At 43.8% G+C, this 27,686-nt stretch overlaps 1 protein-coding gene across 1 annotated transcript; it reads right to left on the minus strand.

Annotated features, from left to right (window-relative positions):
- LOC120945757 (allograft inflammatory factor 1-like) lies at positions 1-26,370 on the minus strand. Its single transcript, XM_040360133.1, has 6 exons — positions 26,313-26,370; positions 16,118-16,179; positions 10,672-10,738; positions 9,128-9,169; positions 4,720-4,882; positions 1-289 (listed from the first exon to the last, which is right to left on the minus strand). The coding sequence occupies exons 1-6, from the start codon at positions 26,320-26,322 to the stop codon at positions 94-96; spliced, it is 540 nt and encodes a 179-aa protein (XP_040216067.1). The 5' UTR covers positions 26,323-26,370; the 3' UTR covers positions 1-93.
- Positions 26,371-27,686: the final 1,316 nt, after the last annotated feature.

Genomic DNA, 27,686 nt, shown 5'->3' on the forward strand with positions numbered 1-27,686 from the left:
TGTATTTTTAATGAAAAGTTTATTAAACTGTTACAAATTTAGTACAGTAAACATATTTTACTATGCAAGTATAATTTAATTTTTTTATTCCAGTCATGCTGCTGGATAGCTCACAGCCTTCTCCCCTGGACACATATCAGCAGGTGATGGTGGGGGAGGGGGAGGCATTGGTGTAATTGGAGACTGTAGAGGAGAGTGTGCAGAAAATTCCAGATAACCAAGGTAAGAAGGGTGGGTACTGTCCAGCCAGCAAGTTTTTTTATCAAAGTCGCCATTGTGTTTCATTATCCTTTAAGAAGAAATGCCATTAGTACCCAGTCTTTAAATGTAATCAACCAAATACATTTATGGGATGAAAAATAGCAATTTAATAAGCACCAGCAACAGATAAAAGGATGAGACCCCCCAGCAGTGCAGGCCAGTCAAATGCCTCCACACTATATTACGAAAAGCATTTGGCCACCCCTCCTAATCATTTGGTGGAGGGGGTATTATGGTGTGGAGTTGTTTTTCAAGGGTTAGGCTTGGCCCCTTAGACCCCTTTCACGTTTTAGCGCTAAAAATAGTGCCTAAATACTGCCTAAAAAAACTCATGCCCTGCAGTCTCAGTGTGAAAGCCTGAGGCGATGCGCTGGTGGGACCGCTCCAAAAGTCCTGCTAGCAGCATCTGAGGAGCGGTGTGTTTACCACTCCTTCCCATTGAAAACAATGGGACACCGCAGCTATACCGCCGGCAATGCGCCTCTGCAGAGGCGCATTGCCGGCGGTACTGACCCTTTTTCGGCCACTAGCAGTGCCGCCGCAATTCAACGCTATATCGCCACCGCACCTCACGTCCCAGTGTGAAAGAGGCCTTAGTTCCAGTGAAGGGAACTCTTAAGGCTTCAGCATACCAAGACATTTTGGACAATTTCATGCTCCCAACTTTGTTGGAACAGTTTGGGGATGGCCCCTTCATGTTCCAACAAAACTGCACACCAGTGAACAAAACAAGGCCCATAAAGCCATGGATGAGCGAGTTTGGGGTGGAGGAACTTGACTGGCCTGCACAGAGTCCTGACCTGAACCCCATAGAACACCTTTGGGATGAATTAGAGCGAAGACTGAGAGAGACAGGGCTTCTCGTCCACATCAGTGCCTGACCTCACAAAATGTGCTTCTGGAAGAATGGTCAAACATTCCCATAGACACGCTCCTAAACCTTGTGGACAGGCTTCCCAGAACAATTCAAGCCGTCATAGCTGTTAAGGGAGGGCCAACTCAATATTGAACCCTATGGACCAAGACTGGAATGCCATTAAAGATACACACACACAACCCCCGCAAAGTGGCGGTTCAGAGTTTGCGGCCTTAGTCGTTTGTGGATTTTTCCTCTTGTGCAGCCCAGCATTATAACAGTTTACCACGTGTAGCCATGTTCTTGTGTTTTTCGTTCTTCTGCTTGAACATGTTACACTCTATGGATGCAACAGATTTTATAAAAGGTGAACCTATCCATTCAGCCAGACTATTTGACAGGAAGTGGTTTATATTGCTGCCATAAGAAGGCACTGCATACTGTAAATGCTATTACATGATAGCATGTTATGATACGGTGCATGCAGCAAACAACTTTGTAATGGACCATCTTTAAGCAATTTCAGTACAGGAGAAGAGCCCATACAACTGGGCAAGACTGTAGTTCAGGCTTAGGCCCCTTTCACATTGAGGCGTTTTTCATGTGGTACAGCGCTAAAAATAGCGCTGCTATACCGCATGAAAAAACCTGCCCTGTAGTGTTCAATGTGAAAGCCCGAAGGCTTTCACATTGAAGCGGTGCGCTAGCAGGAGCGCTCCAAAAGTCCTGCTAGCCGCATCTTTACCGCAGTATAGGAGCGGTGTGTTGTTACCGCTCCTATACCGCGCCTTCCCATTGAAATCAATGGGAAAGCGTGGTAATACCGCCCGCAACGCAGTAAACGGTAAACCCTTTCTCGGCCGATAGCGGGGGTTAAAACCTCACCACTAGTGCCCGAATATCGCGGTAAATACGACGGTATAGCCGAGGCTACAAATAGCGCGGCTATACCGTCACCACGCCTCAATGTGAAAGCAGCCTTAAGGTCCCTGTGAAAATGAATCATGAAGTATCTCCATAAGTATTCTCATGTTCGGCAACTTTTTCACAGCAATATAGCACTGAAATATGCAGCGGTTTGCAGAATATAGACCCATTCCTTTCATTTTCTACCACAATATTTTAGCAGTGTTTAGTTGCTTATGACCACAAATTTAAGGCTTTGTATATCAAAAATTAAGAGATTTTGTTTACTCATGAAATGAGATTTGTCTGCATTACCTGCAGCAACCAGATTCTACCTTTCCCTGTTAGGCTTCTTTTCACACTGAAGTGCTAGGTGAGTCGGCGCTAAAGTGCCGCTTTTTTTAGTGGCACTTTACCGTCATTTTTGCCGTGATTATCACCCACTAGTTGCGATTTTAACCCCCGCTAGTGGCCGAAAAAGGGTTAAACCTGCCCACAAAAACGCTGCTTTGCGGGCGTTTGAGGCGCTGCCCCATTGATTTCAATGGGCAGGGGCGCTGTAGGATCGGTATATTCACCGCTCCTACAGCGCCTCAAAGGTGTGGCTGGGAGGACATTTTTTACCGTCCTGCCAGCGCAACGCTCCAGTGGGAAAGCCTGAGGGCTTTCACACTGGCTCTTTCAGGGTGCTTTGCAGGTGCTATTTTTAGCACAATAGCGCCTGCAAAGCACCTCAGTGTGAAAGCAGCCTTAGGACGGTCTTCAGCTTGTACAGCCAGCTTTTGCAAAGCTTTGAACAAGCTTTTAGACAGTTTTTTTTTTTTTTTAGCCATTATGGTCTTGTTCACAAAGGGTGTACAATACTGTATGTCTGTGCCAGGCTGCATTTACCCGCATGGGGATGGGCAAGCGTTCCCTGTATCCCCATGTGGGCAGTCCCATTAGCACCCACGTGGGTTCAGGGACATGTATTTATGCAGCTGCTGTCTCCCAATAGACATCAATAGGACTGCATGCACAGGGTTGCAATACTTGTGCATGACCGTGTTGGTAAATACGGCCCTGCATGGACATCTGCTATTGTATGCCCTGTGTGAATGAGGCCTATAAAGCACAATTCAGCTCCGCCAGGAGAGGTTAAACACAGTGGCGTCACTAGGGTTGGTGTCACCCGGTGCGATAAAACATGGCGTCACCCCCCCTCTGTCTTGGCTGCCCAGCACCAAGCAGGCAGCAAATGGGGCGCACCCCAAACCAGCCCCTGTAAATGATAGTATAGGGCAGTATAGTGGCAGGTTGGTGTAGTGGGGTTGTATAGGACAGGTTAAGGTGGCATAGGGTATGTTGGGGTGATATAGGGTAGGTTGGGGTGGTATAGGGCAAGTTGGGGTGGTACAGGGCTGTTTGGGGGGATACAGGGCAGGCTGGGTGATACAGGGCAGGCTGGGTGATACAGGGCAGGCTGGGTGATACAGGGCAGGCTGGGTGATACAGGGCAGGCTGGGTGATACAGGGCAGGCTGGGCATGTCAGCTAAAAAAAAACAAAAAACAAAAAAAAAAACGGGACCGCACCCCCCGCACCCCCCTAGCAACGCCTCTGGTTAAACGGATCTTAAATTGGAGTGTTGTAATTTTAAACACAATGTTAATGTAGCGTCCTCCTAGCTAGGCCTTTGGTTTCTGCTGTAATCACAGGAGCAGCAATTGTTTGGTCTGGTCAAAGCTTCACAGGATGAGAGTTGGATTACTTCCCCCTGCCTCTGTAAGAAAGGATTACAGCTTAGACCCCTTTCACACTGGGGCGCTTTGCAGGCGCTATAATGCTAAAAATAGCGTGTGCAAAGCGCCCTGAAACAGCCGCTGCTGTCTCTCCAGTGTGATAGCCCCGAGGGCTTTCACACTGGAGCGGTGCGCTAGCAGGACGGTAAAAAAAAAGTCCTGCTAGCAGCATCTTTGGAGCGGTGTGCATGAATATTAAAACAGGGCCTAGCCAATCCCTGGAGGTGTACCCACATGGGGGCAGGGCTGATGTTAAGTAGTCTGGAGCCCTGAGGAGACCATCTTTTTTTCCCCCAGTGGGGATTGACCTGTGAGTGGAGAGGGGCCGTTTGCCCCTTAAGGCCCTGTGGACTGAATTGTTTTGCAAAAGGTTGCACCTATGGACTGTCTGTGCACCAAGATCCAGTGATTAGTGCTTTTTTCTACATCATTCACTCATTGTATCATGTACTGTTATCCTTTTCATACACCGTTTTTAATCCACCACTTTGTGGTCTATGTAGTATGTAAGCTCTTGCTATAGATTTTGTCATATTTCATGTATATTTGTATTTTTGTATATTAAATTATTATATATTCTTTCAATTTTTGTATATTGTTTCATTGCCCACAAAATCCCATTTCTGGAGGTTCTTTTTCAGTGCTTTTTTCTCTGCTCATATTACAGCAGATGTACTTGTGGGATTCAAAAAAGCACATAAGGGTCTTTATAGAAAAAAAAAATAATTGATATTAGAAATAAATAAGAGCGGGTGTAACATACTCCTATTTTTATAGCCTGGAGTTCAACTTTAAACAAGGTTTGTAAACTGAAGGTATAAAGTATTTGAGAGACCCAAGAACTGCTCCGTTTTCAAGTTTCATAACAAGAATATAAAAAATAAAAAAGCCACATTGTGCAAATGCAATGAAATACCTTTGACACATAGTTGAGCGTTGGCCCAACACAGCCATGGCAGTGTCTTTATAGGAAATGATGTTCCTTGCATTGCCAGTTATTTCCTGGACTCTCTTCCTCAGCTCTGCTAAAGTGGTAAAGACACGAAGCTCCCGAGCCATGGCATGAAAGGCAATATAATCTACAAACAAACACAAAACACCTCACATTATTACCGTTAACACAATACCATGTGGTTAAAAAAAAAAAAAAAAATTCAGTATTAAAAAAAAAAAAAAAAATTAAAAAAAAAAATAATGTGTACCGTATTTATCGGCGTATACCGCGCACTTTTTTGCCCTGAAAATCAGGGCAAAATTGTGGGTGTGCGGTATACGCCGATACCCGCGCCGAGTTTTGAATACTGCGCCGACATATACAGAGCGCAGTACACTCGGGTATAGTCGGGCAGTCTCGGCTCCTTCCGCGCTCACGTCCTGGACGTACAGGACGTCAGCGCGGGTAGCCGAGCATTGCCGACAATACACGAGTGTACTGCGTTCTGTATATGTCGGCGCAGTAAACGAGCGGGGAGGACGTCGCAGAAGGACGCCGGACCCGCCGAAGAGGACACCCGAAGCTGCAGAAGGACGCCGGACCCGACGAGGCCGCCGCGCAAGACACCAAAACTGTAAGTACAAAAAAAAAAAAAAAAAAACTTTCCACAGGATTGGGGGCCACTTTAGGGGTGCACGGTATACTGCGATAAATACATATATACACACACACACACACACACACACACACACACACACACACTTTTGAAAGCAAGCTATACCTGTAATAACCTTTCCTACTGCCCACATTGCTGAATACCACTCAAGAAGTTTTTAGTCCGCAGAGAAACCAAAGTTTCCAGGAGTGATGACCTCCTGCTTCCCCCACAACTCACCGGTTGCTCCTGCTGACCTTCACATCACCATTGTCTCTTGTAAAGGGTGGAGGTCAGAGGGAGGAACCAGCAGAGCTGCAATGGACCCAGGTGAGCCAGTACTTACAGAAAGGCGATTAGTTACACCGTATCCCACATTTATCCCCTTCAGCTCATTAAAGCAAATTTTTTTAGAGTGTAGAATTGCCCCCTCACTGGGACAGGGGACATTTTAGAAAATCTCCCCTGTGGAGACAGAGAAAACAAAAAATTTTTTTTAATTAAAAACAAGTATTTACTCTTCACCAAGTCTATCCAGAACTAAAGAAAACCGTTTTGGCTGGAGTTGGGCTTTAAAATAAAAAACAGGTGTCATACCCATTGTTATTCCAGGAGGTAGTTTTACATTCAACACATTTTTCTATATGTAGCGCTACCCCCTCAGGAGCTGCTGGTTGTTTTGGGATCGGCGTATTAACCACTTAAGCCCCGGACCAAAATGCTGCCTAAAGACCCAAGGGGTTTTTACAGTTCGGGACTGCGTCGCTTTAACAGACAATTGCGCGGTCGTGCGACATGGCTCCCAAACAAAATTGGCGTCTTTTCCTCCCCACAAATAGAGCTTTCTTTTGGTGGTATTTGATCACCTCTGCGGTTTTTATTTTTTGCGCTATAAACAAAAATAGAGCGACAATTTTGAAAAAAATGCAATATTTTTTACTTTTTGCTATAATAAATATCCCCCAAAAACATATAACATTTTTTTTCCCTCAGTTTAGGCCGATACGTATTCTTCTACCTATTTTTGGTACAAAAAAAAAAAAAAAAAAAAAATCGCAATAATCGTTTATCGGTTGGTTTGCGCCAAATTTATAGTGTTTACAAAATAGGGGATAGTTTTTTTGCATTTTTATTTTTTTATTACTACTAATGGCGGCGATCAGCGATTTTTTTCGTGACTGCGACATTATGGCGGACACTTCGGACAATTTTGACATATTTTTGGGACAATTGTCATTTTCACAGCAAAAAATGCATTTAAATTGCATTCTTTATTGTGAAAATGACAGTTGCAGTTTGGGAGTTAAACACGGGGGGCGCTGTAACATTTAGGGATCACTGTGTATGTGTTTACTAGTGTAGGGGGGTGTGGCTGTAGGAATGACGTCATCGATCGTGTCTTCCCTATAAAGGGAATGACGCGATCGATGCGCCGACACAGTGAAGCACGGGGAAGCCGTGTTTACACACGGCTCTCCCCGTTCTTCAGCTCCGGGGAGCGATCGCGACGGAGCGGCTATAAACGAATAGCCGCGCCGTCGTCCCGGATCTCTCCTGAAGCCACGGGGACCGCCGCATGTACCGGGGGGGTCCCGATCGGACCCCCGACCCACGTCAAGCAGAGGACGTATATATACGTTGATGTGCTTGCCTGTGCCATTCTGCTGACGTATATGTACATGAGGCGGTCCTTAAGTGGTTAAGTTACCTCTTACCGTTGTCTAGGGGTGAAGTTGATGAGTAGATTAGTGAGTGAATGTCCAGTCAGTAAATAAAGGTTTTCTGAATGCTTTATTTTCGGCCCAACATGAGGTTGAGAGGAAAGGTTGATGAAGCGGTTGAGAACTTTGTAGTATCAGGCCTGGATATGAAGCGAGCAATCCTGCTCTCAGTAGTAATAAACACAGTTCGTGACCACTCTAGCCAGTGGGTGAAGTGCCCCTGGACAAACTCCTGCCACGAGTTTAGCAGCCGAAGCGCTAGTTTAAGGTTGCTGGGAGAACAGGTCTCTGCCACAGACCTGGCTCTAAGGACCTCTGCCACAGGCCTAGTACTTGGATGAGCTGAAAGGATTGAGCGAATCCTCCCAGTAAATTTAGTCAGGGTCACCGGGTGACAGTTGAAGTGTACCTGTCAATGTCCCGGTCACCAGATCCCTGATGGTTCGTTCAAGCCCTATTGACAACCTGCCTCCGGGTTCTCCTCAAGCCGACCCCCCATTGAACGGCATACAGCCTGGGATCTCTTCAATAGAGTCGGGGACCCAGCAAGTCACTGGGGCCCCTTTCAGCAACATGGAGCTTGTAGCGTGCGACCCCGGCCTGGTAGTCCATATCGCCGGGGTCTGTTGGACTGCGCACACCCTGGAACCCGCGAAGAACCAACAAAAATGGCGTCTGCCACAGATATACCCTCCCCCAGCATGCCCCGCGAGGGAAAACTCCTCCAATTGGCTGCTGGGGAAAAGCGGCTCTGCCAGAACCCCTCTAGCGCCAACTCTCGCCCAGGGGTGGGATCGGCACCCCTGGAGTGCAGACTGACCTACAGGACAGTTCAGGAATGACAGCAGCCCAAATTTAGCAAATTATGAATGGGAGCAAAATAACTCCCATTTCCTACTAACTTTAGCATAGTGCCCATACTGAAAGTAAGGGGGCACTACATATACAAACATTTTTTCAAATGAATGCATTAAAAAAAATAAAAAAAAAAATAAAAAAAACAACCTGAATGAAACAAAGCCAACAAAACTACTATAGAAATACAAAATGCAGAAATGTGAAGAGATGCAGGCAGAAAGGTAAATCACACAGGTAAATCACACAGCAAGTACAAAATTGCCTTTTCTAGCAGATATCCCAAAATGGCATCCCTACTGAATTTCAGTTAGGAGGCTACTACTTTCCCTTAAGTCTCATGGGACAGGGCATGTGGAAAAAAGGGAAGGATGTGCAAAACATACACGAAGAGCAGTTGGTGGATACAGAGACAATTGTTGCACCCAACATGGACTACCACCTGAATTTAGTCATGCTGGGTGGTAATCAGCCCAGACTGATGTTGTAGTTTCATTTTTCACTTGATTTTTACCTAGACTCAGTGAAGCTGTGATTTTTCACTGTTGCCAGCAGGCGTCACTGGTACTACTGGCAATAGTTTGAGATTCCACAACAAAATTACGTTATGAAGGTTTATATTTTCTCTAGCCAACCCCGGTAGGAGGTTCATGGCCACTGGTGCGTGCTGGGGAAATATAAATATTTGGGGCAGGCCTTTTGTGATCTCCATCTTTCCCCAGACTAAGGCCTGGGGAAGTGCAGTGGTCCCTGAGGGCTATTCTGCCTGAAGATACAGGAAGCGGTGCCAGGATCAAGACCAAGAGAGGATACACAAAAGCCTAGGAAAGAGAGAAAAGTCTATGAACCAGCTAGGATGTTGCCTGCACTGTTGCTGGGCTGGCTTAAAGGTTCTGAAGCTGAAATGGATGTGGAGAAGTCTGTAAATTTTGTTTTGGGTATCTAGAATCCCTAACCCTTGCCTCCTTGTGAGTGATGACCAATAAAAACTTCGAAAAAAGGTCAGAAAGTGACTGATGCCCAGTGTTCTTTCAGTCCCCCATTTTAGCTATGGCCCTAAGGTGAAGTGGCACCCCTGTCCCTGGAGGTGCCAACATACCTCTAGTGGTCAAGGGGGGGGGGGGTGCTGCAACATTTTTACAATTTACTTGATACATACCAATTTCTCCTCTACTGGAGTAGTCATACTTCATGAACAGTCCTTCAAATTACAACATAGTTCACATTAGTTTCACCAAAAGAAAAATATATTACATCAATGTCAGTATAAAGGTTGCAGTACGGATTAGACACAGTAGGAGTCGGTTCACACTGGGGCAACACAACTTCCAGCACGACTTTCAGAGGCGACTCCGACACGACTTGAGCATGAACCACAGGGCGATCTGGGGCGATTTACAACATGACTTGAAGTCTTCTCCAGGACAGGAGACTTTCCAGTGGCCAATCAAACAACAATCAGCTCTGGGAGAGGTTTGCCTGAGAAATATATGTTATCTTCCTGGAAAGTAGCTTCAGTTAAGACTTGGATCAGACTTGGAGGCGACTTCCATTGAAATCAATGGGTACAAATCGCCTACAAGTCGGATTGAAGTAGTACAGGAACTTCTTTTGAAGTCGGAGCGACTCGAGTCGTGTGTATTAACACCGCTCCCATTCACTTGCATTGTTTTTCTCGACAGCGCGACTTGGGACGACTTGAGGCGACTTCAAGTCAGATCCCAAGTCGCCCCAGTGTGAACCGGCTCTAACTGCATTTCTTAAAAAAAATAAAAGTATACATATAAGAGCAAGCAGATAACTGCACAGTTTTAATATACAATTCCTAATATGATAACATTTATAAAATGCATAATATAAAATCGTACAGATGACTTTACAGTAAAAGTGAATTCTACTCTAAGTGATGTCCACCATTGCTTCAGAGAGGGACTCACCATGGTAACTGACCTTTAAATAAGGAGATGAAGACATTGTGGTCCTTCACTCTACAAACTTTACTACTGCATGGCTTTGCCTGTACGTTAAAGAACAACATCACACAGATTATGTTGTTCTCTAACATTGTGATCACCACGATTCTGCATTCACAGCATTGGCAAATGTAAACAGTACTACATCTGAGAGCCCTCCCCTTCTCACAATAGAGGAAAGGGTCTGTAGCGGGTGCCCTGTATCTCCCTCTGACCACCGCCAGGATTTATACAGGCTCTCCTGAGAAGGGAGAGAGCCTGTCAGCTCCTGCAGGGGAATTTCTCCCCCTCCATCTTCTCTTCACAGACAGTGTACCTGTACCACTGTGCACCCTGCCCTGTGTTCCTATTAGCAGGAAGAGGAATACCAACCAGCACTGCTGCAGCAAAGCATTGTGGGACATATAGTCCAACACAATTGGCCCCAATCTTAGTCCCTGGGGCAGAACAACAGATTCCAGCATACTCTGGGAGAGGAAAGAAGCAAGGAGTCCATTGTGTCTGCCTGAGGGGTTAGATGCCATGAAGCAGAGAAGACTGGAGCCTCCCAGGTTGGTGTACCATTCCTGCTAGGCATCCAAGGCCGGTTGTGGGGACATCCTGCCTGAGAGGGGGATCCCAGGTGCATATGCAGTCACATTGTTTATGGACATTATTGGCCGTTTGCAAATATGATATTGATGATGAAACTAATAAGTGTCTGTGAATATTTAAGCTGAAGGTCACCTACTTTTCAGTTTATCCAGTTTAACTGCCAGGTTTGTAATGTCTTTAAAGGGTTCATCCTCAATTAATTCCTATTGTGTAAAGAAAAAAAAAAAAATCAAGTCATATTCTCAGCAAGGCAGTTGTTATGCATGCATAGGTCTTAGGTAATTATAGGATTGGCAAAGTACAGTACTGTGTAAAACAATTATTTCAATTAAGAATGCTTAAAAAAAGTAAAATATATATATATCTAAATAAAATCAATATTTGGTGTGACCAACTTTGCCTATAAAACAGCATCAATCCTTCTAGGTACACTTGCACAGTTTTTTGAAGGAGCTCGACAGGTAGGTTGTTCCAAACATCTTGAAGGAGCACCAACAACAGATCTTCTGTAGACGGATTTGAAGCAGCCTACTTCTGTGTCTTAGGCAGACTCGAAGGTTGAGATCAGGGCTCTGTGGTAGACAAACTGTCACTTCCAGGACTCCTTGTTCTTTATGCTGAAGATAGTTCTTAACTCTAAGGCTAGTTTCACACTGGGGCGTTGCGCCGTCGGCGGTAAAGCGCCAATATTTTTAGCGGCGCTTAACTGTCCTTTTTGTGGCGCTATTGGCTTTTAACCCCCGCCGGCGGCCTGAAAAGGGTTAAAACCGCCCGCAACAGCGGCACTTTGCCAGCGCTGCCCACTGATTTCAATGGTCAGGGGCACTTTAGGAGTGGTGTATACACCGATTTTACAGTGCCTCAAAGAGGTAGCTGGCCGGACATTTTTGAGCACCAGTGCACTGCTCCAGTGTGAAAGCCCGAGGGCTTTCACACTGGAGTGAGAGAAGAGGCTCTTTTAGGGCGCTTTGCAGGCGCCATAGCACCTGCAAAGCGCCTCAGTGTGAAAGTAGCCTTAGGGTTTGCGCTCATATGGGGCCAGACTCAGGTACAAATGCGGCGGCGTAACGCATGTCATTTACGTTACACCGCCGCAAGTATTCAGCGCAAGTGCTTGATTCACAAAGCACTTGCCTGTAAACTTGCGGCGGCGTAGCGTAAAGCCGTCCGGCGCAAGCCCCCCGAATTCAAATGGGGCGTGTATCATTTAAATTAGGCGCGTTCCCGCGCCGAACGTACTGCGCATGCTCAGTTTTGAAATTTCCCGCCGTGCTTTGCGCGAAATGACGTCGCACCGACGTATTTTTTTGAGCGGCGACGTGCGTTATGTCCTTTCCTATTCCCGGACATCTTACGCAAAAATATATTTTTTTTAATTCGACGCAGGAACGACGGCCATACTTTAACATGGGCTGTCTAATTTGACACCACCTAAATAGCAAACGCAACTTTATGACGGGAAAAGTCGACTAGCGATGACGTAAGAGAATGCGTCGAACGCGCGTACCTTCGTGGATCGCCGTAAACAGCTAATTAGCATACCCGACAAGGAAAACTACGCGAACTCCACCCAGCGGGCGCTGAAGTATTGCATCCTAAGATCCGAAGGCATACGAAGCCGTACGCCTGTCGGAGCTTAGCCAAATGCCGTCGTATCTTTGTTTGAGAATTCCAAATAAAGATACGACGCGGCAAATTTGAAAGTACGCCGGAGTATCAGCAGATACTCCGGCATACTTTTTCTGTAAATCTGGCCCATAATTTTTGGTAAATCTGAAGACAAAAATCTGCAGAAAATCTAATAGGGGGTCTAAAGCCTCATACACACGATCCAATTGTTGGCCAACCAAGCGTCTTTTTCCCCGCATACTAATGGTACACAATTGTTGGCCAACCAAGCGTCTTTTTCCCCGCATACTAATGGTACACAATTGTTGGCCAACAAACACGAACGTAGTGACGTACTACAAGGAATTTTAGCTCTTGGGAGCCACCCTTTGGGCCCCTTCTGCTAATTTTGTGTTTGGTGAGTACCGATTCCGAGCATTCGTGTTTGTACTTTCAACTTGTGTGACGGATTTTTTTTTTTTTATTTATTTATTAGCACTGCAACAAGTGCCAGTTGCCCAAGTCTGCCAGTTGCTGCAATGCTTCTTCTCCTATCACTACACCCCAATTATTACAGCTACCCATTTATGCGGTGCCACTAATCATCACGCCTTGCCACTATCCGTTACTCATACAACATTATTCACTATGCCGTACAACTAACCAATTACACCTAACAGCATGTCTTTATTATGTGTGGGGGAAACCGAAGGACTCGGAGGAAACCCACGCAGAGCAAGGAGAACATGCAAACTCCATCCAGCCATGGCCGGGATTTGAACTTGCGACCTGCGGACCTTCTGGCTGCTAGACTGTAGCGCTTCCACTACACCAACTGCTCTGCCCGTGTGACGGATTTTGTGTACTGACCATCAGAAAATCTGACAACCAACCGTTGTCCACCGAAAATTTACTAGCATGTCATCCAACATTTGTTGGCCGAAAGTTGGACAAAAATTGTCAAAAGGAGCGTACCAACGGTCAGATTATAAGACAACAGTCTGTCAGCAATTGGATCGTGTGTACAAGGCTTTAGGCCGGGTTCACACTGGTCCGACAAACGCTCCGACATTGGAAGCTCACGTCGCATAATGTGTGAAAATCAATGTTTCCCTATGGGAGCCGTCTTAACTGGTCTGACACAAGTCGGTCCGACTTTGAAAATGCTCCCTATTCTACTTTGGTCCGACTTTGATCCTACTTCAGCCCATTGAATATCATTGAAGTCGGATCAAAGTAGGACCCTTGTCCTTACCATCTGTCTTTTGACATCAGACATGGTGATTACAACAGCAGTAAAAGGAATTTATCTCACTCTGGGATTGTTTGGTTTGTGATTGATCTGACTTTGGGCAAAGAAAAAGTCAGACTAAGTAGTATCCTGTTCATGAAAGTCGGATGCGGGCGTTCCTTCTTGATTGACAGTCTTCCGAGAGGCTTCCGACGGTCGCATCCATCGCGTCACGATTTTCCGAAAGAAGCCGAACGTCGGTGCGCAGGCGCAGTATAGAGCCGCACCGACGTTCGGCTTCTTTTGGCTACTAGTGACGCGATGGATGCGACCGTCGGAAGCCTCTCGGAAGACTGTCAATCAAGAAGGAACGCCCGCTCCCGAAGACCCATACCCGGAAGCGACGGAGAAGATGCATCTCGAAAACGGTAAGTACAGCTCATATTTTAAAACAACTAGCCGATTCCCCTAGACAAAACGAGCATCCATCTAAGGGGAAAAATTGTTTTATGGGTGAACTCCCGCTTTAATGACGTGAAAAAAAACGCGCATGCTCAGAAGTTATGAGACAGGAGCGCTCGATCTGGTAAAACTAGCGTTTGTAATGGAGTAAGCACATTCATCACGCTGTAACAGACTGAAAAGTGCGAATTGTCTTTTACTAACACTAAATCAGCAAAAGCAGATCCAAGGGTGGCGCCATCCGAATGGAACTTTCCCTTTATAGTGCTGTTGTACGTCACCGCGCTTTGTTAGAGCATTTTTTTTCCACGATCGTGTGTAGGCAAGGCCGTTTTAACGATCGGGTTGAAAAAACGTCGTTTTTTTTCTAGACCATTAAAAACTTAATTTTTTACAACCCGAAAAACGGTCGTGTGTACGCGGCATTCGAGCTTCAATGTGTATGCAGGCAGGCACTTGTACTACATAGTTTAAGAAAATCTAATAGTATGTATGGTGTGCAAATGTGGGGCCAATCACACACCTCCCTGATAATATGGCATGATGGATAAATATCTGCCTGTATTGGCATTCAGCATTGAGGACATAATTGAGCCTGACCAAACTCCATTTACAGAAATGCAGCCCAAAACTTGCAAGGAACTGTCACCATACTTCACCATTGCCTGCAGACACTCATTATCATACTCTCCAGCCCTTCTCAACCACTTCCCGACCGCCACATGTAGATATACGTCGGCAGAATGGCACGTACAGGCACATTGGCGTACCTGTACGTCCCTGCCTAGACGTGGGTCCGATCGGGACCCCACCCCCCCCCGCTACATGCGGCGGTCTGATTCCCGCGGGGAGCGATCCGGGACGACGGCGCGGCTATTCGTTTATAGCAGCTCTGTCGCGATCGCTCCCCGGAGCTGAAGAACGGGGAGAGCTGTATGTAAACACGGCTTCCCCGTGCTTCACTGTGGCGGCGTATCGATCGAGTGATCCCTTTTATAGGCAGACTCGATCGATGACGTCAGACCTACAGCCACACCCCCCTACAGTTGTAAACACACACTAGGTGAACCCTAACTCCTACAGCGCCCCCTGTGGTTAACTCCCAAACTGCAACTGTCATTTTCACAATAAACAATGCAATTTAAATGCATTTTTTGCTGTGAAAATGACAATGGTCCCAAAAATGTGTCAAAATTGTCTGAAGTGTCCGCCATAATGTCGCAGTCACAAAAAAAAAAAAATCGCTGATCGCCGCCATTAGTAGTAAAAAAAAAAAAAAACACTATCCCCTATTTTGTAAACGCTATAAATTTTGCGCAAACCAATCGATAAAACGCTTATTGCGATTTTTTTTACCAAAAATAGGTAGAAGAATACGTATCGGCCTAAACTGAGGAAAATGATATATATTTTTTTTATATATAGGTTTTTGGGGGATATTTATTATAGCAAAAAGTAAAAAATATTGCATTTTTTTCAAAATTGTCGCTCTATTTTTGTTTATAGCGCAAAAAATAAAAACCGCAGGGGTGATCAAATACCACCGAAAGAAAGCTCTATTTGTGGGGAAAAAAGGACGCCAATTTTGTTTGGGAGCCACGTCGCACGACCGTGCAATTGTCTGTTAAAGCGACGCAGTGCCGAATTGTAAAAACCCCTTGGGTCATTTAGCAGCATATTGGTCCGGTCCTTAAGTGGTTAAACAAACTGCCTTTCGCTACAGTCAAATAATCGATTTTGTTTATCCCTATAAAAAAATATTATTATTATTAAAAGAAATACAGGCAGATACTTATCTACCATGCCATACCATACCATGTATTCCATTGGGGAGATTTTCCTTCACTTTCTGTCCAATAGCCAAAACAGGAAGTGAGAGGAAATCCCTCCCAAGTGGGGGAATACCTGGTTGTCACATTAGAAGATTTCCCTTCTGTTAGGGCCCTTTCACACTGAGCTGCTTTTGATTTGTTCCCATTGACCAAGGCTCCATTCACACCTTGGCAATTTGAATCGATTCTGCCCCTGATGTCAAATCACGGCAAAATGGGGGGGGGGAACGCATTTACGATGCCATTACTTGTTAATGGTACCCCAATTGCGGTGCGATTTTGCCATGTGACGCTGTCACCCAAAAGAGGCTCCTGGTCCTAAAAATCTGACAGGTGTTCCCATCCCTCTTCATTCTGTACAAATCAAAATACCTTTAATTATACAGTAAAATACATTTAGCAATAAGTGGTCATTATGGCTTAAAAAAATAAAAAAAGTTCACACCAACCTTATTAATAAAATGAATGTCCGTTTCCAGTTTTTCACGAGGTTGTGCTGACCATGTAAAAACTAGAATAAAACAGAGAGAGTTCTTACAACTTTGTGACCAACGTACATCCACATCAGTCCAGTTGGATCACATATAGTCAGGTGTCTCCGGTCCTTATCTCCCTGCACAAAATGCAAGTGTAAAGAAGAGAGATCTTGCTCACCCAGGAAAGTGTATCATACAGAGTTTGGGTGAGGGCCCCCATTCCATAAAGTAGTATAGGTGGGATGGCCACTGCAGGCTCTGGATGCAAGAAGTCAAATGGTGGGGTGTCCAAAGGATCCCTTCACCAATTTGTGACAACACAGGAGCACAACTGGAAGGCAGGGACAGAGTGCTGTCACGCTATAACCAAAAGACCTTCATGGCAAAATCAGAGATTTTTTAAGATTATTGACTTTTGCAATCATGTTGAAACCAGATTTTAGGGATTGGGTTTATACTGTGCTTTACATAAAGTAGGGTGTAGGGTGGAAGTCCTAAAACTATCCATACTGCCATCAGCATCTATCTTTAATTCTAATGTACAAACAATAATAACAATGTACTTAATATTTGCAGCAGCATTTTTAAAAGGTGGCATGCTACAGGTGTACAAATTGGTACGTCTGTGTGGACAAGGGCCTATTGGCAAAAATACAGAGTGAATAGCCCAGAAAAAAAAAATATGCATTATTTTATTAAATCAGGTATTGAAGCATTAAGACCTGAATTAAGCCCCTTTCACACTGTTCTGTAGCAAAATTGCAGTAAAAAGGCATATGCGTTTTTACAGTGATATTGCTGTGTTGCCAGTGCAATTTTAGGCCGCCTGCCAGGGCCAGATTAAGAACATCATGGGCCTGGTGCTGAGGATTTTGGTGGGGCCCTTTATAAATAATAAATAAATGCGTGAAAAAGACATGAACGCAGCCCGGCCAAGGCAAGTGACCAAAGGCACAGAACCCAGAAGGAAGACCGGGGTGAAGATGGAAGTGCCCGGGCCCCGCCTGATTCATCACAGCGCAGCACTGGAGGGCTCAGTCTGAAAATTTAAGTGTACACTAATGTGCTAATATGCTGTGCATACTTGTACGTTGTGGCATAACCTACCCCAGGGCCTCTAAAAAGTAGTAATGTCAGGAAAGTTTACTACCGCTTTATTATCACAGGATCCCAGGAGCCTCTCATGGGGCCCCTACTGACCCAGTGGCCCTTGGGCAGTGCCTAAGTGCACAGTTGCCAACATTTAAAAAATATTTTCAGGGACACTTTTTTATATAAGTGCTATATTTAGAGTAGCTGAGATCAACGATGTTCCTCTATACATCATAGAAGTAATCACAAAATTAAATAAGTACTAATAATGGGGCAGAACAAATATGAGAACTGAGATTTCCTTTAGTTGAACTAACAAAAGTGTGTCCATTCTAGAGCTGGTAACATTGAGGATATTCAGTATAATTTTAAATAACTGTTTTTGTGGTTGAGCGACATAGGGGAGGAGTATGGACGGTATATAAGTGGGAAGTATGTGCAGGTGAGGGAGAGGAATGTGGAGGGTCTAACAGTGGGCACTATGTACAGGAGAGGAGTGCAAAGGGTACGGAAAAAAGCACTATGTACAGGAGAGGAGTGTGAAGGGTATGACAATGGGCAGTATGTACAGGAAGAGTGAGGGGGTATGACAGAGGGTAGTATGTACCAGAGAGAAGTGGGGAGGGTATGATGGGGCAGTATGTACAGGAGAGGAGTGTGGAGGGTATGACAGTGGGCAGTATGTACAGGAGAGGAATGTAGACGGTATGATAGTGGGCTCTATGTATAGGAGAGGAGTGTGGAGGGTATGACAGTGAACACTATGTATAGGAGAGGAGTGTGGAGGGTATGACAGTGGGCACTATGTATAGGAGAGGAGTGTGGAGGGTATGACAGTGAGCAGTATGTACAGGAGAGGAGTGTGGAGGGTGCGACAGTGGGCACTAAGTACAGGAGAGAAGTGTATGACAGCAGGCACTATGTACAGGAGAGGAGTGTGAAGGGTATGACAGTGGGCGCTATGTATAGGAGAGGAGTGTGGAGGGTATGACAGTGGGCACTATGTACAGGAGAGGAGTGTGTAGGGTATGACAGTGGGTACTATGTATAGGAGAGAAGTGTGGAGAGTATGACAGTGGGCACTATGTACAGGAGAGGAGTGTGGAGAGTATGACAGTGAGCACTATGTACAGGAGTGGAAGGATATTTAGGGACTGAGTAGTGGTTAAGCGGGTCATACATGGATTGAAATTACGCCAATTATGCAGAGACCAGCCATAGTCAATCTATGTATGGGCTAGCTGGTTTTACACAAGTCAATCTATTAATCAACTTGAGTACAACCAGCCTGTTTTTTTTTCTTAAAACAATCAGTGCTGCCAGCTAAAGTTAGCAACACTGATCATTGTACGCACTGGCAGAACACAATAACACTGCAGGAGTGATTCCCCCATCCACAGGTCAGCAGGTGAGAGGGTGTGTGGGGACAGGCTGGGGAGAGATACTAGTCAGTGGCTGGGTAGGCACTGGTAGTATCAGAGCCAGATACACACAGGTTACATACGCCACGATCGTTAGAGTGAGAACAATAATTCTAGTACTAGACCTCCTCTGTAACTCTAAACATGTAACCTAAGAAAATGTAAAGCATCGCTTAGGATACCAAAAAAAATTGTGCTAACTTAACTAACTGTTTTTTTAATGAATGAAACATTTTTTTCCAAAAAAACATGTTTGAAAAATTGCTGCGCAAATACCGTGCTAGAGCTGCACAATTAATCGTTAAAAAAATCGTGATCTCGATTCAACCCCCCTGACGATCTTCAATGCAGAGTTTGCTGATTCTTTCATATAACAAGTGGAAAGACTTTCAGCTGTCAAAAGAAAATATCTGGGCAGTCTGCCAAGTTTTTAACAGGAAACATTGTAACTGACACTTCCTTCTTAGATCAAAGGGATACACTTATGTGTGTAAAGAAAAAATCTGGGCAGTCTGCAAAGTTTGTAAACAAAATGAAACATTGTAACCAACATTGTAACTAAATTTAACCACTTAAAGTCCAACACTTGTTTCTTAAGTTAGAAAGCAATATTATTTGCTAGAAAATTACTTGGAACTGCCAAACATTATATATATTTTAGCAGAGACTCCAGGGAATACAATGGCTTATGTAAAACAGGGAGTGTAATGGCGCTTGCTAATGGGAAGTTGCAATAATAAATAATAGAGTGCAAAAGACAACGCACAGCAACGTATGAATACTAATCAATAATATTCAATAATATAAACGTGTTCCACTCTTGAAGGCCCTTAATAACATCCACATCTGGGATGTAAAGGGTGGAAAAAAGTGGGGATAATGGGTAAAATGAAAGCTACAATGAAATAATCATAATCATTGAACAGGTAGATGTTTAAGTCCAATCCTAATAAATTCCAGTGCTATCACCAAAACAAGCAAAAATTGGTGAAAAAAGTGAATAGTGATGACCTAGAAATGGTCCAAATGACACAAAAATGAAACTCCTCTGTGTTAGGAGGTAAAAATAATGTGCACCAAAAAATTTGTGTGCAAGATGAGCGTAAATATATAAATATTCAAGCATTTGATCAATAAATAAAAAATATTATATAAAAATAGTTCAAATTGATACAATGTTCAAAGTGAATAAACACTAAATATAAATATAGTTCAAAAAAATGTGTTCAAAGTGAATTCCAAAAACTTGCTGTAAAAAATATTCCAAACGTGCAAAAAAACAGTGTATAAAGGGTGAAATTATTAAAGTGCTTAATTCCACAGTTTCCCAGAGGTGTAGAAAGTTGCTGTAATCACCACACTCTCCTCCAGTGTAGCTATGCAGGCACAAGATAGAAAATGCTAGCCTCTCACCTCAGAACAGGTCAAGCAAGCCTGTTAATATATGGATGCAGCCCAGCAGCACACACTCTGAGTCCAGGAGGGCTCTGTTTGCTCCAATCCTCCAGACCTCTGTTTCGTCCAGATCCCTCTCAATAAAAGTAAAGAGCAGGCTCCATAGTGCAGTATATCAAAATAAATTTAATAGAACAAATAGTAGCACTCACATTTACAGTAGGCTGTGAACAGCATGCAGATTGTTCCAGCAAATGTTAAACGATAGGCAGCAGATCTCCGCTCTCGGCCGCGAGCGGAGATGACGTCACCAGCGGCACTTCCCGGTCACCTGACGCGTTGCGTAGCAGTACAACGCTACTTAATCATAGGTATGGAAGTGACGTGGTGAGTGGTGACTTAAATAGGGCTGCGGAGGCGCGCTTCTCGGCACATCCGTTCCAGCAAACAATAAAACAGCATATAAACTTAAAAACGATTCATAATCCTAAGACATCTATTGAATTTCATTAAGGTATTAAAAACACTTTGTTAATAATATTAAAAACATCAGAACTCATATAAGATTACAAAGTGAGTCCCTCTGGTGGCTGGAGGGCATATTGATCACACTAATGGGAGAATGATGAATTACACCAAGAGGTCATGGCACTCCCTCAAGTGGATGTATAAGGAACTGAAGGTGAATAAAGAAAGCTATAAAACCTATGTAAAGCTGACAAGTATTACTGCTCCCTCTAACAAGAGTAGGGAGGCTGAAAAAAATGTATTAATTCTCACTTGTGCATATAACCTCATCACATGTACATATGACAGGGAAGGTAGTAATAATAAAAAGCAGTATGATAAAAACCGTTAATATAATTTAAATTACTGATGACACAACAAGACTGAAATATTTGTTTAAAAGGCACAGGACACTGATAAAAATGACTTAAAAATTAGAAATAAAACAATTAAGATCAAATTCTATGTTGTGGCCATTGGGGGATAAAGTGCACAATTCATGAATCCAACGAGATTCAGCCTGGCTAATTTTTTGCACTTTATTATCCCCCCTCCAATGAGGTTTATACTTTTCAATGCCCCATACTTTAAGGGAAGAGGGATCTTTATTATGATAGCGCTCATAGTGGCGGGATAGGCTATGTTTTGGAAATCCGTTGATTATATTTTGTGTATGTTCGCGCAATCTTTTCCAAAGGGGCCTTTTTGTTCTTCCCACATATTGAATTTGACATGGGCACTCTAGGAGATATACCACTCCCTCTGTTCTGCATGAAATAAAATCTTTAATTTTGTACTCTCTCCCTGTAAAACTTGATTTAAAGGTTTCTTTTTTCTTCTTACTTTCTTTAGTGCGTTTGCAAGTAAAACAAGTTTTACATGGATAGTAGCCTTTTTCGTTAAAAAAGGAAAAGCTTTTATTTCCGGGGGGATCCAGGACATTCTTTGCAATTAGATCTCTCAAGGTCGGGGCTCTCCTATATGTGAATAGAGGTCTCTCAGGAAGTACACTTGTCAAGTGACGATCCCCCTTCACAATATGCCAGTACTTCCTGCAGATGGTTTCCACTTGTTTGTGTTGGACACTATAATCCATTATTAGGGGTACCCCCCCAGCAAAAGTATTATTTCTTGAAGAGTCCTGGATAAGGGAATTCCGATCTAAGGCCATCACATCCTGTATTTTCTTATCAATGAAATCCTTGTGGTACCCTTTTTCTACAAACCGCTTCCCAATAAAATCTGCCTGTTTTAAAAAAGTATCATCCTTGGTACAGTTTCTCCTTAGTCTTAAGAGCTGCCCTTTCGGTATGTTTTCTAACCAAGGTGAATGATGGCAGCTGTCTAGAGGTAGATAGCTGTTTCTATCTACAGTTTTAAAATGGGTCTGCGTTATCAGTTTAGTTCCTTCTTTAATAATTTCAAGATCTAAAAAATTGATTTTTTCTTCACTGATCTCCCAGGAAAGTACAATGTTCTTATCATTTGTGTTCAAATAAAAACCAAAGTCCATCAGCTTTTCCCTGTCCCCCGACCAAATAATTAAAATGTCATCGATAAAACGTTTGTATAAAAGCAATTCTTTAGGTTTTCTATTATATAAAACTTCCTCCTCCCACTCCGCCATATACAAATTTGCCACACTGGGTGCGTATTTGGCGCCCATGGCAATACCACATACTTGTTTAAAATAGTCATTCTGATACCAAAAGTAATTGTGGTCCAAGCTATACTCCAGGCAGTGTGTAATGAACCTCTTTTGCGTATCTTTGAGGTCACTTAGACCATTTAGTCCCCAACTGGTTGCCTGAACAGCTTCCTTGTGATCAATGATAGTATATAATGATGAGACATCGGCTGTAGCCATGTACACCGAGTCACCATCCAATACAAGGGTATCCAACAATTGTATCAGATGTTTTGTATCACGTAGATAAGATTCAGTCTTCTTTACTAGTGGTTGGAGGAACCAGTCAATATATTCACCGATTCTCGCTCCTACAGAGTTAATACCGTTGACGATAGGTCTTCCTGGGGGGTTTTCCCTGGATTTGTGGATTTTTGGAAGGGTATAGATGACTGGAATCCTACACCCCACTGGTTGTAAATATTTGCCTTCTTTTTTGGTTAGAAGTCCTTTACTGATCCCTCCCTTGACTAGACTAGCCAGGTCATCTTTATATCTAATTATAGGGTTACCAGGGAGTTTAAGGTAGGTGGTGCCATCACTTAACTGTCGTTCAATTTCTTTTTGGTAATCTACCTTAGATTGGACGACGATGGCACCCCCCTTGTCTGCTTGTCTCACAACAACGTCCTTTCTTTCCTCTAGTTTCCGGATTCCATTCTTTATATCTCCTGGATCGTGTATCTTCTTTACCTTCAAATCATGTAGGTCTTTTAGAACCAATCGTCTAAAGGCTTCAATATGGCCTTCATTACTCACTGGTGGATTGAAGACTGACTTGTTTCTCAGATTACTGTGTAGTATGTCATTGCTCGTGGTAATGTTTCTCACACATCCTTCACCCGGTTTGTTTAGCATGTACTTCTTTATATGTAAACTTCTGGCAAATTTGTTGATGTCAACATAAGCGTCAAATTTGTTGAAGTTTTTCTTTGGGGCAAATTTTAGTCCTTTATCCAACACCTTCAGTTCCTGCTTTGTAAGTTCTACTCCACTAATGTTAATCACACCTTCTCCTATTATTCTCTTTTTCTTCTGTTTCTTGCTTCCCGCCCTACATCCTCTCCTCGATCTTCGTTTCTTCCAGACCGATTGTCTTGGTTCCTTCCTGGTGATCTTGTTTTCCTCCTTTCCTTGTCCCGATTCCTTTGCGGTTCCTGGTTCCTTGGGCCATAGGACTTCATCTCCCATGTTCTGTGTTCTGGGCTTGAATGCCTCGGCCTCTGTACCCCATATTCTTGATAACGCCTCGGGGATTCTTGAATATGGGCTATATCTTGGCTATTGCTGCAATATTTTATGTCACACTGCATTTTCCCACTTCAATGAATAATAAAAACCATAAAAACAAAACAGTGAAGTTAGCCCATTTTTTTTATTTGTTTGTTTTAATGTGAAAGATGATGTTACGCCGCAACAATCGTGAGAGAATCGTCATCTATCTTCTAAGCAAAAAAAATGCAATTCTCATTTTAGCCAGAATCGTGCAGCTCTACACTGTGCAACATAAAAAGTGCAAAGACCACCATAGAGTAATTTTCTAGCAAAAAACAAATGATGATTTTTACATGTAGTAGAGAAGTGTCAGAATTGGCCTGGGTGGCAAGGGGTTAATTACCATGAGTAATATACAAATAATTATTATAAGCACTGTGATCCTATCAGTCTGCTGTAGTGTGTCAGCTTGTATTTATATTGGCCGCTCTGAATGTAGCTTCTGACAGGCTGTGCAAGCAGGCCCGTATCTTTGGAACCATAAATGATAGCCGTCCCATATTTTAACCAGTTGTGGGGTAGCTCTTCCTATGCCTACCCCCAAATGTGGGGTTTCTGTGACCTCTGGTCATCGAGCTACAACCCCCCAAATTCGATCTTAAAAAAAAAATTCTTTTTTTTTTGGGCAAATGGGCCTATCTTGAGAAAGGGGCCTGGAGCTGCAGCTCCATCAGCCCCATTGTTAATCCGGCCCTGCCGCCTTCACCTGTGAAAAATAATGGACATGTGACGCCGCTGCAGACACCACATTTAAAAGATAAATGCACGCCGTTCCTGAAAATACCAGGGTTATGGCAGCTAGCTGCAGCCATAACAATAATATCTAGCGGCAAAGTATCGACAAATGGGTAGGGCGATTTGCGTGGTTAAAAATCCTTTTGTTTTGTCAAATTGGTCAGATTTAATATTCAAATTTTATGAGATATTGTTTTTTCACTAGCTGCAAGCAACAATCATCAAAATGTTAAAAGAAGAAATGCCGATTGCCTCTCAGGGGATCAGGAAGGATTTTTTTCCCCTGCTGTAGCAAATTGGATCACGGTCTGCTGGGGTTTTTTGCCTTCCTCTGGATCAACTGTGGGTATGGAGTTGGGTGTATGGGATTGTACTATAGGGTGACCAGACATCCCCGGTTTCAGGGGACAGTCCCTGGATTGAGGACACGGTCCCGGGACCAAGTCTGTCCTCAGATTGGATTTGAACAGGGGCTGGGGCAATTTCAAAGACAGTCAGTGCAAAATTAATAAAAAAAAAAAAAAAAAAAAAAAAAAAAACAGGAATTACACACCCCTGCTCCTACTAGCTTAGGGGGGGGGGTCTATTTTTTCCATTATCTGAGCCCCTTTCTGATGATCATGTGCTGGTCAGGGTGAAGGGAAAATTCTTCAGTTTCGGGTGCATGCCCATTCAGCTCCACTCATGTTCTTCTGCCTTGGCTCAAGTCCCAGCCAGTCGCCTGCCTGCTTATCTCCTTGCCTTCCCTGGCAGAGAGATCTCCCTCTGCTCCCCACCGAATATTAGCCGGGGCCCGGAGAGTAAGACTTGAGAGGCTCTGAGGCGGGCGGCAGCGGCGACAGGCAGAGAGTCACTGATTGCCGCCATTACTAGTAAAAAAAAAGTCCCCGGATTTCATTATTATAAATCTGGTCACCTTAGAGGCGGTTCACACTTCCGCTGCACGACTTCGGGGGGGCGACTCTGCAAGTCGTCCTGCAAAACGACTTCTGTATAGAAGTCAATGCAGGTCGCCCCGAGCCACCCCCGAAGTCGTGCAAGAACCTTTTTCTAAGTCGGTTCCATTGCATTAAATGGGACACGACTCGTCAGGCGGCTGATCTTAGAGTCGGTTCACACTAAGGCGGCATGACTCCGGGGGCGGCTCTGCAAGTCGTCCTGTGGACGACTCCAGAGGCGATTTGCAAGACGACTTCTGTATAGAAGTCAATGCAAGTCGCCCCGAGCCGCCCCCGAAGTCGTACAGGGAGTACATTTCTAAGTCGGAGCGACTTGCGTCGCTCCGATTAGAACGCTCCCATTGCACTGCATGGGAAGCGACTCGTCAGGCGGCTAAGCCGCCTGTCGTGTCGCCCCAGTGTTAACCGGGTCTTATTGTACTAGGTTTTTTATTTTGTTTATTTTTTTGTGGTTGAACTTGTGTCTTTTTTCAACCTGACTAACTATGTAAAGTGTTAAAATAAGAAATGCTTAGAAGGTGTGTGTGTGTGTGTGTGTGTGTGTGTGTGTGTGTGTGTGTGTGTGAGATATTCTAAATTTTTAGACATGCACTTGGAGATCCATGCAACCACCAACCTGTCATTGATCTAAGCAGGCTGGCTGCACAGAACACGAGGTTAATCCCATAAGGGTAAAACCCGGCCCTTCACATGGGTGGATGAATCAGTAAGCCTGCGTGGACAAGGCCCGATTGGCAAAAATACAGTTAATAGCCCAGAACAAAATATGCAGCACAGAGCAGTCAGAAGCCCTTATCTTATTTGTTTAAATCAGGTATTGAAGCATGGAGACCTGAATAACAGCAAGGCAACTAGCATTTTCCAGATGAAGAGGTCAGTAACACCAACAACAGCTTTTTCTATGTCTCTCCAGACAGGTTTCCTTTAAATACATACAAAAGGGTGAAAGTCATAAAATGAACTCACTTGTTGGAGTACATTAGTGGTCACAGAGCATGAAAGGAAAAACCTAACCGTTCACACATCTTTATGCAGCCCACAGAATTATGTGTGAAAGACGTGTGCACACAGCAGAGCAATAAAAGCATCGCACTCACCAAAATCCATGGTGAAAAGACAGCACAGCCCTCTGGAAACACCCACGTTTAAGTAATAAATGACACCTGGTAAATGAGAGCAGAATTTATTTTAACCAGCTCAAGAAAATTGGTTCAAAATGATGTCCAAATGTGTGCTGTTGTTGTTTGTTGCTTTTTTTTAATTTGCAGATTCGTTTATGTACTTATATTTTGCAAGGCTTTGTCATTGCTTTGCATGCAATTATTATTTCACTGAAAACATCTTATTTTATCTCTATTGTAAATAGCTCTGTTTTCTGCACTTAATAAAACCTAACAATGCCAGCGGAAGCTTGTTATAAAGATAAAAACATACGCGTGTTAACTGACTTTAAAGTGAATGTAAAACTTAACATTAATTTTTCTTATTTGCTTTCCGTTTAGTCTATTAACCACTAAAGCTGGTCATACACCTTTAGATTATCTGCAGATTTTCTATGGTTCGATGGAAAAAGTGCAACAGATTTCTCCATGTACGCTAAACTGTGTAGATGGAGGAATCTCCCACTTTTTCCATCTGTCCATAGAAAATCTGCAGATAATCTATAGGTGTATGACCAGTCTTAAAGGCCCTTTCACACGGGGCGGATCAGTAATGAGCCGCCTCCGTGTGTCCGTCAGCTCAGCGGGGATCCTCCGTAAAATCCCCGCTGAGCTGACGGCTGACAGGGCGGTCCCCGCACACTGTGCAGGGACCGCCCTGTCTTTTCTCCGCTCTCCCCTACGGGGGGATCGGATGAACACCGTCCGTCTGTCCGTGTTCACCCGATCCGATCCGCCAGACGGAAGAAAAATAGGATTTTCTTCCGTCCGAAAAATCTGAGCTTTGCGGAGGCGGGTGATTACGGGTGTCAGCGGATGTTCATCCGCTGACACCCGCAATCACATAGGGACCAATGTATGTCCCGTTTTCATCCGCAAACGGATGGATGAAAATGCAGACATACGGTCCGCACATGTGAAAGGGGCCTTACAGACCGGAAGATTTGGCTGCTTAATAATCAGGCCATATTTTGCGATACGGCGCTGCGTCGCTTTAACTGACAATTGCGCAGTCGTGCAACGCTGTACCCAAACAAAATTGACGTTATTTTTTCCCCACAAATAGAACTTTCTTTTGCTGATATTTGATCACCTCTGCGGTTTTTATTTTTTGCGCTAAAAAAGAGCGACAATTTTGATTAAAAAAAACAATATTTTTTACTTTTGCTATAGTAAAAATCCCCAAAAATGATTTTTAAAAAAGAAATTTCTTCCTCAATTTAGGCCAATATATATTTTTCTACATATTTTTGTTAAAAAAAAAAAAAAATTGCAATAAGCGTATATTGATTGGTTTGCGTAAAAGTTATA

The sequence above is a fragment of the Rana temporaria genome, chromosome 7, assembly GCF_905171775.1.
Source record: "Rana temporaria chromosome 7, aRanTem1.1, whole genome shotgun sequence".
Classification (NCBI taxonomy): Eukaryota; Metazoa; Chordata; class Amphibia; order Anura; family Ranidae; genus Rana; species Rana temporaria.